The sequence below is a fragment of the Pungitius pungitius genome, chromosome 6 (assembly GCF_949316345.1).
Source record: "Pungitius pungitius chromosome 6, fPunPun2.1, whole genome shotgun sequence".
Taxonomy (NCBI): Eukaryota; Metazoa; Chordata; class Actinopteri; order Perciformes; family Gasterosteidae; genus Pungitius; species Pungitius pungitius.
This window is the reverse complement of record NC_084905.1, coordinates 566562-581928: the sequence shown is the minus strand read 5'-3', so window position 1 is coordinate 581928 and position 15367 is coordinate 566562. Positions and strand designations below refer to the sequence as shown.

The 15367-nt window shown below is 44.0% G+C and overlaps 1 protein-coding gene across 3 annotated transcripts; it reads left to right on the top strand.

Moving 5' to 3' along the window:
- Positions 1 to 1256: 1256 nt before the first annotated feature.
- On the top strand, positions 1257 to 15323 carry rfx4 (regulatory factor X, 4). 3 transcript variants are annotated; one of them, XM_037452233.2, is made up of 18 exons: positions 1257 to 1449; positions 3495 to 3581; positions 3737 to 3797; positions 5758 to 5881; positions 6989 to 7050; positions 7416 to 7629; positions 8108 to 8185; positions 8295 to 8458; positions 8628 to 8728; positions 8823 to 8881; positions 8989 to 9133; positions 9375 to 9469; positions 9951 to 10068; positions 11264 to 11383; positions 11649 to 11816; positions 11915 to 12074; positions 12158 to 12296; positions 14065 to 15323. In XM_037452233.2, the coding sequence occupies exons 1-18, from the start codon at positions 1407 to 1409 to the stop codon at positions 14335 to 14337; spliced, it is 2211 nt and encodes a 736-aa protein (XP_037308130.2). In that variant the 5' UTR covers positions 1257 to 1406; the 3' UTR covers positions 14338 to 15323. The 3 variants fall into 3 exon arrangements, with proteins under 3 accessions (XP_037308130.2, XP_037308131.2, XP_037308129.2); XM_037452234.2 differs by having other exon boundaries at positions 1258 to 1449; positions 11646 to 11816; positions 11954 to 12074; XM_037452232.2 differs by having other exon boundaries at positions 1258 to 1449; positions 11646 to 11816.
- Positions 15324 to 15367: the final 44 nt, after the last annotated feature.

Below are 15367 nucleotides of genomic sequence, written 5' to 3'. Positions count from 1 at the left end.
CTGAAATTAATTAGATCCTCCTTTTGAGGCCACGGCTTTGCAGTAGCCACCATGCAGGTCCTGATGTAGTGTGTCATTAATGGGTTGTTAAAGTATATTCCTTGTTCAATCTGACGCATTAAGAGACATGGACAATGAGCAAAAATGAAAAATCGTGAGTCTTGCCCCTTTTTTTTTTTTAATATTCTCAAACTCCTTTTGACCATCCATTCATGGCTGCAGCTTCTTTTCTCCCCCACGAGGCTGCACGGACCTGCTCTAACAAAGTACGGCCCTGTGCACAGTTCCTCATGTGACGTTGCTCCCAGGTACCTGCACGGTGTCACTCGGTGAGTAGTAGCGGTGCTGGTGGAGAAAGTCCTCCTCTGCTATCCATGGTGTGGTGAGTAATTCAGCCGTAATCCGCCTTTCTCTTCTCCCCTCTTCTTCCCCTCTCCTCTCCCCCTCTCCTGTGGTTCCATTCATATTCTAATCACAGCTTTCGCTTCTCCAGCTCTCAGGCACTCCATCAGAGCCCTCCCAGCCTCGGGCTTTGCACTTTTACTTCCCCCCCTTTGTGACCGTTCCCTCTTCTCAGAGGCACACCAAAAATAGGGTTGCCACAACGAAAGAGTGAGCGAAAAACGGCTGAGAAATCCACCAAAAGCATCCACCCGGGTGCACTTTTTAGCATTTTATGAGCTGGCTACACGATGCGTCCAACCGGGGACAAAGTTACCCCAAAGACGCTTTAATGGTGGACTGAGTGGTGATAAGTGGCCAAATGTGGCAACAGGTGTCCGTGGGATAAGAAATGGGAGTTAAAAAGAGAAGCAGAGGGCAGGAGCGGTGGTGGTGTAGGGATGTATGTTTATATGGAGCTCTGGGGTGTATAAAAACGTATTAAATGCCATAATGGAAGACGGGGAGGCCACAGTGTTAGGACTGCGTAGATCTAAGCCTCTTTTTTTTTCGTTTGGAGGGAGCTTTTCTTATTCAAAACAGCCCCACAAAAGACTTCCAGTGAGCCTTGCCACATCCCCATCTGACTTGGGGCCATTCATCAGCCTTCCAAGCCTATCAATGACATGTCCCCATCAGGGCTCCTATAAAATCAGCCCCTTTCCCATGAAACATCAGCAAACATTTTGACGGGTCTGGCTTTCCCCCCGCTGGATTTCTGGAGTCCCTACCCCCCCCCCCCCCAACCCACCTCCCAACACCCCCACCACCCCCTTTTCCTCCCTTATTCCCACCTCCCCCCTTTCTCCTCCACCAACACCACCCCTCTCTGGGCGAACCTCAGATCCTCCACATCTCCCGTGACGGGCAGTGGTCACGGAAACACGGAGCGAGCCGCCGAGGAGGGGGAAACGTGCACTGAGCCATTTTCTTGGGGGGGGACCAGTGCCGTTGATGGGAAGAGGATGCATTGCGGGCTGCTGGAGGAGCCTGACATGGATTCCACAGGTCAGTCCTCTGCTCGCTTTGCTTTGTGTTGAGAAAACCTGCTTCTGTTCAGAGGCGCCGTGTGAGCTTCTGATTCCGCTGCTGCTCACGAAAACTTTCTCTCAGTCTGCAGCCCGGCTTTTCATTATTATTAAGATTATTTATTTTTTTAAACCTTTTACTTTTTATTTAATTTTATTTCTGAAGTGGTTTTTGCTCATGCATGTGCTGTTGTGTCATAAGTGTGTCGCTTGTTGACTGATTCAAGAAAAGTCACAGTACGCAGGGAAATAGCACTGAAATGTTTTGGGGCTTAAATTGGTCATGTGGCTTCTTGCTGTTTTCAGAAAAAATAAATGTAAAATTTCGGAATGATCTCTACAAGAGAAGGGTTAAAACGTGCACATCATGTTTAAAGCATGTATCTGCTCTCAACACATTTTTCCGTTTATTATCAGTCCAACAATGGAAAGTTTTTATTCATCATGTTTACTAAAGATTAAACAATCTGGTAAAGGCATCTTTATTATTTGGGTTTCCGAAACGTGAACGGTTGAGGTTAAATCTAATTACAAGAATGAAGTTAAACAAGGTTTTTTTTTATTATCTGAATTTATTCATTTGTGTGTAAAAACACAATAGATTTATGATTTATTCACGGAATGCAGGTGCTGCGTTGCAGACTAGTTTAACCCTGCATGTGTGTGAATAAATGAGTGGTGATCGAATTTAATCCAATTATTTAGATCCCCAACATATTTGTTCTGTGGCAAATGAAGCTTGAGAGCTGACCCTCTGTGGAGAATTAGCTTCACTTCAGTGGATCCACCCTTTCCTTTACATTTCTCCTTTTACTTCTTAGTTAGAAGCAAACTGTAAATAATGAGACTTATCAGAGAGCCGTCAGTGACGCTGGTTTTTAGAGTTTAGATTCAGATTTACAGGCGAATGTTTTCTAAGTGTAACAAGAATTTGAATCGAGTATTTTTATGGTCAGTTTGCAATATTAAAGGTGATGATACTCATATATTCACAGCAATTGACACCATTAAAGAGCTTCAACTAAGATATTCTGTAGAAAGGAACCGCAGGTTTGTTTTCCATCAACACGTGACGGACGTCGAGGTGCAGATTCCTCAAACCTCTCATGGGCCGCACCGACAGGGTGTCCTGCCTCAGTCTGACCCAAAGCAGCAGCTGCCACGGTCGTTGTTGTCGGTTCACATTGAGGAAGAAAAGAGGAAAAATATTTAAAAATACTTAGACCTTGTTAAAAGTAACTGGTTGAGAGCATTTACTACTGTGTACACTTCTAAGGTGGTATTGACTGCTCATTTGTATTTCAAGTTCATTAAGTCTTCATAAGGGAACATATTTTACTTTATATTTAATTATTCCACTTAGGACATTCAGTGGCTCTTTGTCAATTGAACGGAACAAGATGTATATTAATAATTTGGTAATTTCGTCCTTCGTTACACTGGTCTAATGGTAAATCGCTTTCTTGACAGAAATAAAGGAATTTTAAATGGGTTTCTACATGAAAGCTTTGGTGTTTTGCTGCAGAAAGCACACACGTTGAGCCATTTCCAAGTAGAAATTAAAGCAGGACAATGGCCTGTATTCCAGCAGAATGCTTGGGTAACGTGCACAGGCTCTTTGAAGCGTATGTACGCTCGTAGTCTCCTGGGAACAATGCTGGATTCCTGCCGTCCTGCTGAAAACATCCCAAAGAGAGCGATGGCTGCATCGCTGCCCACACAACCCGCCACTCAAAGTGTCCTGTACATAAATAATTCTGCATGGCAAGATAAGTGAGTTTTAGAATTAAAAGTTTGTTTCCATAAAAATGAATACAAAGAAATAGACCCAAACTGCTTCGAATTGACGCTTTAGCTAAAGTACACTTAAAAGTTCCACAGTTACATTTTTGAAAAATCGTATTCTTTTGACCAGATTTAAAATGTTGTAATAACTTAAAAATAAGAAAAGGCTCATTTTTCTGAGTTGTACTAAAAGGTGTGATTTTATAGTGTGTGATCTGTGCTCCATGGTGTGTTTTTTAGAGAGCTGGATTGAAAGATGCCTCAACGAGAGTGAGAGCAAGCGATATTCCAGTCACACGTCTCTGGGGAACCTTTCCAACGATGAACGTAAGCAGGCGAGCGTGTGTCCGTCCCACAGATAAAATGGTTGTCATTTAATGATGACACTTTTTCAAAAGGTTTATGTTTTGTCCATTTTCATGTCCGTTAAATAAACTTGGATTTTTTTGCCCCTAAAATCCTAAATGTGTTGTATGTTACAGATGAAGAAAAAGAAAACAACAGAGCCTCAAAACCTCATTCGACACCGGCTACTCTGCAATGGTAAGTTATCTAAAGTACATTTCTATTTTGTTTCTTTAGTGAGTATAGACTTTGTAGCTAATTATTTATTTCCATGTACATACAGTTACAGTCAAAGGTTTGGACCGGTACTGTATATATATATATATTCTGTTTTATTTGACTTAAAAATACATACGATGTTTGTAGTCTTGCATCTGACCATGACGAACGCATCAGATTCAATGTTTTATTGGTCCTCCCGGGGGGGGGGGGGGGGGGGTGATTTGGACTGCACACAGCTGTTGAACAATAGAGACATGGAACACAGAGTTAGAACGTGGTGCCGCTTCCACATGCAACAGATCTTTCATTTCCTGCGCAGGCATCAAATTAAAACCCCACACATGCCAGTAGTTAAAAAGTGCCCCATGACCAATGACCCCATTTACTTAATAGCCTTCAGCATGATCTTAAATGAATATTTATACTGATTTAAGCTGCACTGTGGGGGGTGAAACCCAGTGTGAGGAACATTAGTGAATCTGTCCATTATGTGCCTGATATTAGAGTAAAGTGTTATCAACATAAATGATGATATAATTGGCTTTTGTATTTCACGGTGCCTGTGGAGCTTTTTTCTTTCTAGAGAAATCTGCAACAAATGAACGCAACAGTAAAGTCGTTTTTGATCAAGCTTTTAAGTTTCAGTTGTTGAACCAGGGAGAATACATTTGGTCACGCGACTGTTTGGCCATGAGTTGAATTTAAATTTTCAGAGAATATGCTGTAATTAGCTTTTTATATTAAACCCGGATTGGCACAGAATAACCATTAGTAGACTATCCAGTGTTAAAAATGCACTTATTTCAAAATAAGGCTGTTATTAGAAAAAATGAAATGGCAATTGTTATTTTATCAATAGTTCAGCTTTCTTAGGGAAGGGAGACATTCCCTCACATTGGGAAAGTAAATGTTTCATAAACAGAAAATATATATTTATTGTGGTAATGACGCAAGGTAGGTGACGGCAAGATTCAACATTTAGTTTGTTGACTCAGTGAAAGTCGTTTAAGTTTATAATCTGTTGCACCGGGACGAGCTGCACATGATGCTTTATCTGCTGATTTATGAACTTATTAGTGAGCTGTTCCAAACATTTGGAAAACAGTGAATAGCTGTCACAGTGAATAGCTAAAAAAAAATCACACTCAAAATAGACCGCTGGGGAACTCCACAAAAGAGAAATAAATAATAAACAGAGGGATCTGTTTTACAGATACGAGATGATTTCATCTAATGTGTCCAAACAGGAGCCTGCGTGCAGCTAAACAAACACTAACAGGGACCACTTTGATTCAATAGATGTATTAAATAGAATTCGTAGTGCAAAATTATTCATTTATAATCTAATATTTCAATGCAGATTAATATGCAACATGACGTGTTATCGGAAAACTTTAGGCTTTCACTCGCATTTATTATTTTATCCAACTGAACAAAGTCATGCAAGGCTAGAATAAGACCAACGCAACCCTTTATACACAGGAACTGAAAACAGAAGATAAGCACATTCAATGTAAAACTGTAATAAAGTACATCCACTTATGTGGAGTGCTTGGTAGCCCATCTCCATTTTTACAGTACAGTTGTTATTGGACAGGATCACTTGCTATCATCAGGAAAATGGTCTTTGGCACTACGACACACATAAATATTCTCATAGGAGCAGTTTTTGTTGTCTGTGTAATTGTGAGATCGTTGTCAATGCTTTGTGTCAGGTAATATGGCAAGTATGTAAAGTATGTAAAGTTGCTGCTTTAATCCTGCTTATTGAATGACTTTACCTGATGTGATTCAATATGATCAAAAAACATTTACATTTATTATCTTTGCCGGAATTTTTTATATTAAATTACTGCTTCTTTCACATTTGTTTTGACGAGTCAGAACCATATTCAATTTACTTTGCGCTGATAATTCTTCTTCTTATTATTCACAGGCTAGAAGAGAACTATGAGATAGCTGAAGGTGTGTGCATCCCCCGAAGTGCCCTCTACATGCATTACCTGGACTTCAGTGAGAAACAGGACACGCAGCCTGTGAACGCAGCCAGCTTCGGAAAGGTGAGATTCACAAATCATTGGAAACGAAGGTCAAACTTATTGTTTCCTTTCCTTTTCTTCTTTTTAACCAATGCAAGCCGTGAACTCCACGTGGAGTCTTGCATGCAGACAAGTGAGTTTGGAGCAATCGAGACAAAATGACTCAACAGAAGACGACAAACGTGGATATTAATTGAAAAGCAACAATCTCGTTACTAAACCAGAATTAGTCTGACCATTTCATGCCCGGGTTGCCGTCTTTTTTTGTTGGCTGCTGTTGAATTAATATCAACTGCAGCTCAGTGTGAAGCGAGCAAAGCGCATCTAGAGCCAAAGGAGATGTGCTTTCGTCTGTTCCCACAACCCCGACAAGTTCCTCAGCCTTCCCACCCCCAGCCATCCCCCGTACCCCGGACTCCGGCCCCAACCCCCAACCCCCAACCCCCAGCCCGGCCCGCCCCCACCCGTCCGCGGCTCCTGTCGGAAGATATTGAAAAAGAGAAGGGGCCTGGATTAATGTGTAATTAAAGGAAATTTGGAAGGGTGAGATGTTGCGGAATGTTAGATCAGTGGCTGGAGCAGTGTGGGGTGTCCTTTAGGAAGGCTTCATTGATTCAGGACAAAAAAACAAGAGAGGGCCCGGACTGCCTCCCTGTCTGCTCATTTATCAAGCGGGGCCTGACAGAAACTTCACAGCTTGGCCTCTTTTTTCATCCCACACAATGGAGAGCTACACTGTTTGCTGAAGTTTCTGCACCAGGAGTTGGAGCAAGGAGCCAATCTCTTTGGACAAAAAGAGAGGAAAGGAGGAAGGAGGGAGTGGAGATGGGGAAAGAGAGGGAGAAGGAGAGGCGACGGGTGGGTGGATAGATGAGGGGAGACTAAAAACTAATATCCCTGGATGTCATAAACGGATCCCCCCAGAGACCTCCCTGAGAAAACTACTATGAGACCTTTGATGTTCCCGTTTTCTCCTCCTGGGAAATGCAAGGTGTCACGTGTTAACATAAACTATGATTTTTATCTCTACATAAATTGAGTAGTGTGAAAGATACATTTGATATAACAACCCCCCCCCCAGCTCTATTGTTACAGAACGCTGACTGAGGTTTTCTCTCCTGTTCATAGATCATAAGGCAACAGTTTCCAGCGTTAACTACCAGAAGACTTGGGACAAGAGGGCAGTCTAAGTGAGTTGGTCACACACACTCGACCCCCCCGGCACACTGACAGAGAGAATGCTAAATAAACTAAACTGAATTCAAATATGGTAGACCAAAAGCGCAAATAAATAAATTCCATTGTGGTTCTGACTTGAGAATCTTGAGTTTATCTTGAGAATATTTTCTTTTGTTTTTAGTAATCTTCACTTTTTGAATTTGATACAAAGACCTGACTATTTAATCCTTTCAATGACATTATTTTGTCCACATTTTTAGTAATCAGAGTAAAACCTGAGCAAACTACTCTTTTCAAGCAATGTCTTTTTATTTATTTTGTTCATTCCACGGTTTCCTTTAGCTAAAGTCTCATGTCTTTCTACTTTCTCCCTCAGGTACCACTACTACGGCATAGCCGTGAAGGAGACCTCCCAGTATTATGACGTGATGTACTCCAAGAAGGGAGCGGCGTGGGTGAACGAGACCGGGAAGAAAGAGGTCACCAAGCAGGCTGTGGCGTATTCACCGCGCTCCAAACTGGGAACCCTCCTGCCAGAGTTTCCAAATGTCAAAGACCTAAATTTACCCTCCAGCCTGCCAGAAGAGAGGGTAAACAGGAGTTTTTAAAAGTCCATCCTTACACACACCCCCCCCCCCCCCCCCCTCCCTGCCATCCCACCATCTCTGCGCCCCCTCTGGCTCCAGCCCTTTATGCCCGGGACCTTCACTGGGTTTGCATTTAGAGAAGGACCTTGAGGATTTATTTGCTGGCTCTTCACTAACTCTTAATCTTTTGGGGGAGATAATAAGATCCTGCAATGGACAAAGGAAAGGCACTAGCTGTCTGCCTTCTAAAGAGGGGCGGGGGTTTTAAATGGTTTGTGTTTTGCTGATCTCTAAAGCTCGTTTTATATGACTCCGCTCCTGCCTGGACCTGTAACATGAATTTATTGCTTCACATGCTTTGTGCGAGATTTATTCTCTTGTTTTTGTACCACTTTTTTTTTTTCTTCTTTACTACTCTCCCCAAAAGAGAGAAAAAAGCGTTTGTGGCGCAATTAGATTAATACTCAGTTGTTGCCCACAGGTGTCAACCTTCATCATGATGTACAGAACGCACTGTCAGAGGATACTGGACACGGTTATCCGAGCCAACTTTGATGAGGCAAGTGTCTTTATGCATCCAGGTCCAGTGTTACCAGACACAAAGTTTAAAAGAGTTTATCAAATAACTTGTATTCCCTGTAACGTTGAACATTGTGTGTTACTTTCAGGTCCAAAGCTTCTTGCTGCACTTCTGGCAGGGCATGCCGCCCCACATGCTGCCGGTCCTCGGCTCCACCACCGTGGTGAACATAGTGGGGGTCTGCGACTCCATCCTCTACAAGGCCATCTCCGGGGTGCTGATGCCCACCGTCCTGCAAGCTCTGCCTGACAGGTGAGCGCCTGGACTCTTCACTGTCAAGTCTCATCGGGAGTGTGATCGTACCTGAAATGACTTCAGATGTCACGTTGTGTTTGTTGCATTGAAGTGACGAGAGGTGTCTATTTTGCAGTGTGAATCCAACACACTCCAATCGTGTCCCTGTTTTCTTTCATCCACACAGTTTGACTCAGGTTATTCGGAAATTTGCCAAGCAACTTGATGAGTGGCTCAAAATAGCACTTCATGACCTTCCTGAAAACCTGAGGAATATCAAATTTGAACGTATGTAAAAAGCCGCATCCTATTGTAGTACAAACAGTTTAAATGATGACACTCACAGGACTAAAACAAATTCATTCCCTTTTTTTGTTTCCAGTATCCAGAAGATTTTCTCAGATTCTAAAGCGGCAAACATCATTAAATCATCTCTGTCAGGTGCCTATCTTGGTGTCAATGTTTTTAATAAAAATCCACATGAACAAACACAGCCGATAAGGGATATGGGAACGCTCTTGTAATATTGTCGATGTATCTGTCCTCAGGCCTCTCGCACTGTGATAAACAGCGCCGACATCACCTTTCAAATGCTGGAGGACTGGAGGAATGTGGACCTGAACAGCATCACCAAGCAGACACTTTACACCATGGAGGACTCACAGGAGCAGCACCGGCAGCTTATCATCCACCGTAAGTCCATCTCAAACACACAGGAGTACACGCTGCCGCCACAACGTGGGACACTCGTTCCCACGGCCAGCAGAGTCCAAGCATTAACGACGGGGACCAAGAGGTTAAGCGAGTTCACGCTCCTCTGAGGCGCCCCGCGGAGCGTCTCCCATTCACTGCGCCGATAGGTGGAGGTCGCTTTTTCCACTTTTCCAGTGACGTGAAGTGATGAAATAACATGACGGTCTCCCTCCCGTTGCAGTGTATCAGGAGTTTGATCGTCTATTGGAGGAGCAGTCGCCAATCGAGGCGTATATCGAGTGGCTGGACCTGATGGTGGATCGCTGCGTCGTCAAGGTCAGACAGCGTTTACCTTTTTCACCCATTTAGGGAAAAATATGTCTTTAGACTCTCTCTATGATAAGGTTTTTGTATTTCCTATGTTGGATGCCCTGAGGGGATTTTAACCAAACGTCTCGAGTGTTTGTGCTGCAGCATTTGAGTTGTTTTGTAGAAGCTTCACCTGCGTCTCTGTGTGTCTTTCTCACCCAGAGGTGCTCACGTTGCAATCCTCTCAGTTAATGATGTCTTCAAGCCTCCCATTTGCGTCCATTATGTGCCTGATGTGGCCTTGTAAAATGTGGTTGCCCTGGCAACGTCTTGGACTGCCCAGACAATAGTTCAATAGGAGGGCGTGTCTCGGGGGGCAAATTAAATAGTTGACTTGTTGACATGTTTTTCGTTCCTGAGGGTTAAGCCCCGATGTGGACCCGGGGGTTAATGCTACGCCGCCATCTCAACCCTTCCCCCTCTTTTCACATGGAAATGTTCACTCTAGGTGGCAGGGAAGAGGCCCGGGTGCCTGAAGAAGGTGGCCCAACAGTTCCTGCTGATGTGGTCGTGTTTTGGTACCAGAGTCATCCGCGACATGACCCTCCACAGCGCGCCCAGCTTCGGTGAGCTGCTAATGCTTTGTCCCCCTCCATCAGTGACACAGACAGCCGGAAATACACAAAAAAATACAAAAGAACTTTGACGTTGGTTCATGGGTATAGGGAAAAGTCATTTCTAGTATCTTGTGTCATGCATATACAAGGGGGGACTACACAGAATATAGAAATAGAAAGATATTTGTGGAATTATTATCAGATAGAAACTTTCTTAACCTAAAAATCAAGCTTTTTTTAATTATTATCCATCCAGTGTAGCCCTTAAATAACAATGTATTAAACCTGCCTGTTTCTGCAGCTTCCTTAGCTATAGCTGAGTTAACTGAACACACTTTTTATCAAGTCCTGCTCACAGAATATGCCCCAAGTCAGAATTTAGTGGTTTTCCCACATGAGGAATGATTTGCGCTCAGCATTAATACATTTAACACTTAGCAAATCAATGAAACCAAAACAAAATATGGATTTTGCACTGCTTAATGTGGAGATGTGTCACATTTAAAGATGTTCCAGTGAGCTTCGGTTCAGACAGATTCACAAATACATCTGACATCGATATTCATATCACCACAGAACTGAAAACTGGTTCATAAGCTTCATACAAGATTCAGTGCAACCAAATCCGCGGGGCCTCTAAAGCATGGATCTCATATCTAAAACAAAGAGAATGCAAAACTTTTGGGGGGCAAAGATAAAATGGCCTCTCTTTCCTCTCCTTGTGTCCTTCGACCCTGTCTGTGAATTTCAAAGACACAGCTGGTGTCAGTGTTTTGGTAAAGCAGGTCTCTGTGCACAAAGCTAATTAACAAAAGCCTGTCTTTTCCATTTTATAACCGGTCGACGTTACAACCCGCTCCCTTGAATAGCCACAAGTGTTTATTGTGCGCAGGGCGGAGGCAGCGACCCGCACAATGACACAATTGTGACACTCCCTCACATGCCACGGCCTCATCTTCCGTGCGACCCTGGGGTCAGCTGACATATTTAATTCTGTACACGGAAAAAAAGCCAGCTCGCTTCCTTCTGATAACAGAAGCCCCGCCGCCAGTCCGCAGGATGTGATGACATCACTTTTTGCTTTAAAACGCTTCAGTCTTAACGGGTCTCTAACCTTCATGTACGCAAATACACAACCAGGTCTCACTGTCACACGCAATAACTTCCCATCACCTCCTAGTCATCCTGTCTTTTCTGCACGCAGGCTCCTTCCACCTGATCCACCTCATGTTTGATGACTACGTGCTTTACCTGCTGGAGTCCCTGCACTGCCAGGAGAGAGCCAACGTCCTCATGAGGGCCATGAAGGGCGAGGGCAGCACAGGTAAGATTGCCACGTGGAGGTCTAATCGGTAAATGAGCACAGTTGTAAAATGTCTTCCAACAATTACGTACTGATATTTGTTTTAAACATTTAGCTCAATTGTGAATATTGTTGCTGATTTAAAAAAAAACGGAAAACCAGGACACTTAAAATATTGCGTCAAGCTTCAGCAGAAGAGTTCAGATCTTGGTGGGAGTTACAAATATTCACTGTATTTACTCACTCTATTAGATCGGGTAATGTCCTCTCTTTAAACCTTCAGCAGAAAGAGAGGAGGAATTCCCGGTGACAGAAACCAGCGCCGCCTCCCCGTCTCCGCGACCTTTCTCTCCCGCTCGGTCCGTCCACTCGGCTTGCGCTTCCTCGGCCGGCTCCCCGGCAGCAGCAGCCATGTCCCCGGAGTACACCGGCGTCCCCACCACCACCACCACGGGTAAGACACACAGACGTCCTAAATAAGCACTCGTCTCACTGCACATAGATTCCTTTGAGCCAACACATTGTCTTTGTGTCCACGTATGTGTCTACCAGGCGCTGTTCAGTCATATACCTGGTCCCTTACATACACAGTGACAACGGCCGGCGGCTCGGCTCCAGAGGCCGGGCAGCAGCTGTCCTGCATGAGGAGCAGCGCTCCGGTCCCACCGCCATCCTCCACCCACCGGATGCCTGTCTACAGGGAGGAGCATGGGTAATTATCACGTTGGCATCAGTGTTCTTTTTCTTTCCTGGAGATGTCGTTTTTTAATGGGTTTTCTACCTGCGCCGTTCCAGGTACACTGGTAGCTACAACTACGGCAGCTACGCCAACCAGCACCCTCACTCCATCCAGAGCCAGTATCCCAGTCTGGCCCATGAGCCGGCCATCACTGCCCCCCTCCACTACTCCGCCTACCACCGGTCGTCTGCACAGGTCAGTCCTATGGAGAATGAATGAGTATCGGTTTGCATCACTTTGACTCCTACATCCAATGTTGTGCATATTTAAGTATTAATCACAAAATTGACCGAAATTATTTTCAGTATTATTATGGGTGTTCAAATTATTATTGAGACATAAGTTTTAGCAGTTCATCATATATTTTGATCATGCAAAATGAATGTATGTTTGCATCCGCGCGCACCTAAACTGCATCTGTATGTATCCACATTAGAGCGCTGTGTGCAACTGGGATACGTTGGTTGTCCATCTTGTAAGAAGTAGAAGAAGCAGAAAGAGCATAAACACAGTCAATAGGTTACTTGTAAGGGCCTTGAAGCACGCTTTGCCGTAAAGTTAGCATGAGGCTAAAGATTTAAATTGGAGGAAAAAAGGGTCGCTGGGATGAGATGGAAACACTGATGTCACAGCTTGTGTTGCGACTGGGGTGTGTGAGTTTACTCTTTTGATGGTAATTTCCTGTCAAGGGCCCTCCAGCCTCTGCTGCCTTCATGGTGGGAGGAGATCAGCTGGGCCTCAGCAGTCGCAGTGTTTCTAAAAGTCCCCGAACCCCCCTCTCCACACAGCGGAAGCAGACAGTGAAAGGTGGCTCGGCCCGGGCCAAGAGAAGCCCGGCTCTGTTACTCCTCTCTCCAGCCCTCAATAGTCTCTTCATCTGTTTGAGCCAGTAGCCACAGAGCTAAAGGGGGCGTTTATTAAAATATTGTTATTCAATGGTCTCTTTTCTGCTTGTGAACAAGAGGCAGCTGAGCCATCTCTGACCTGCTCTGACTGTCCTTTTCCATGCCGTGATCCCTCATAATGGAATCCACTGTTGTGTTTATATTTAGTGAGGAAAAGGGAAATAGGGTTGCACTTCCACTTTTTGTTTTGTTTTTGAAGCCGGTCTGAGCTTAAATCGGGCACAAAGCCGGCACTTTGTCCGTGTGGGAGGTTGGGGATCGAGCTGAGACCTCGTCGGATCCACATGGGACAGATGGCAGAATTAGTCAGAAACGTTTGGCTTCCGTCACCATACGCAACAAAAGGAACGCAGGACAACCGCCGATGTGTCATTTTCTTAAGTGACTTAATTTTCTATTTAGACCATTGTGGTCAAACATGTGAAGCAATTTCCCCAGACAGGAAATTATCATCGGCAGGGTCAGCGCACACAATTTACAAGTTACTATTCATCCAGTATTGTGTTCCTTGCAGCATTTGACCCTTGATTAATGGAATAGTTAAAAGAAAAGCTAATAGGTGCATTTCCCAAAATATCAAACAGTTGGATTGATTAAAGGTTAATACCACTCTCATATCTGTGTCATAGCTCATCATAAACACAGCTAGTGGGGCAGAGACTGCTAGCTCCTCTAACATGTTAGATCGTGTTTGTCTAGATGTGTGGAAGCTGTTTTGTTACAGAGGGTTATGAGCACTCGGTTTCTAGTCCTTGTGTGAAGCGAAGCTAACCGGCTGAGTGAGCATCGCATCTAATCTCACAGATCAGTGTTTTTGAATCTCAACGGAAATACCAAAAATGCCCTCTGAATGCCAAGATGTTTTGTTTTTCTTTCTTTTTCTGAATGAACTGAATATGTTTGGATTTAAAGGCATCATAGAGCCAATAATAATCGGATAAATCGTCTGTTAAAATAACAGCCAGTTACTGTCTTGTTCTCTAAATTGAATGCTTCTCTCAGTAGTTGACATTGATGCATCCCCATAACTTGTTTCCTCTTTCTCTCCCCCTCCCCAGTACCAGCTCAACGGGCAGATGTCGCGCATGGAGCCATGCTTGATGGGCAGCACTCCGCGGCTACACCCTGCGCCCGTCGCCCCCCGGTGGCCCGATGTGTCACCAACTAACGCCTGTTACACCAGCCCACCTATGCATTCATCCCGCTATGCCACCTCTGGGGACCTATACTCCCCCCTTGGCCCACGCAGGAACTCAGAGTATGAACACTCGCAGCATTTCCCTGGCTTTGCCTACATCAACGGAGAGGCCACCACCGGCTGGGCAAAATAAACAATGGTCCCCCGTGTAAAAGCCTGCCATACTTGCGGATGCAAAGTATCTGAACACTTCTAATCAAGTACATGAAAAGGGAAGAACAGAGAGTACATGGTAATAGGAATCATGGTATGTACGTACTGACACTTTGGAAAGCCTCTGAATCACTGATGATCGGTAACTTGTGCAGAGGTTTATTAAAATAGTTGTTGTTTTTGTTCACTGCTGGGGGGGAAAAGTCCAAATCAGATAGAATGAACTTGCAGCAAAATCATTTAGAAGTGCAATGCTGCTGCCAAGCTGTGCCTTTGTTTTATGGAATGTAAACCTCTGTTTCCCTCGTCCGTCTCACAAATCAGCATCGTCCCTCCGACCCTCAGTCCTGTCAGTGACTGGGGGATGAGTGCTGTAAGCCTTCACTGACACCAGTACAATCTCAGTGAGTGCGTGTCTCCTCTTGTTGCTCAGCGTTGTGCAGCATCTTGTCATGAACTTGCTGCAGCAGCTTTGATTGCTGCAGGATGTGGATGAACTGCACTGCCTTAAAGTTCTTTTGGGACATCCGTTACATATAGTGGGACCAAACAAAGGACAGACTTAAACTCCTTGATCGGTGTATTAAGATGTCTCCATCTTGATGGTTTTTTAAGTGATCAAATGCGGTGACTCAAAAACAACTGCGCGTGTGTATTCTGTTGCTGTTTTACTGTGACTATATGTATATGTATGTATATAAATATATACATATATATATAGTATGTATTTTCTGTAATGTTGTAACATGGTGTATCCTTTATTTTCTATGTTACAATTGGTACTTTGTTCTCTGTTTTGTATGGTTAGTGAAAGACACATTAACCTAGGGTTGTGTGTTTTATAATGCACTCAAAGCTACTGAGGACCTATTACCCTATGGGTATTTATAAAAATGGAAATTATCAAAGTGTACAGTAACATGAAGTCTAGTCACTTTTCTGTAAATAAAAGCACTGGAAACCGTCTGTGGTGACAATTTAAAGTCTTGGTCAAATTGCCTTTTCAACTG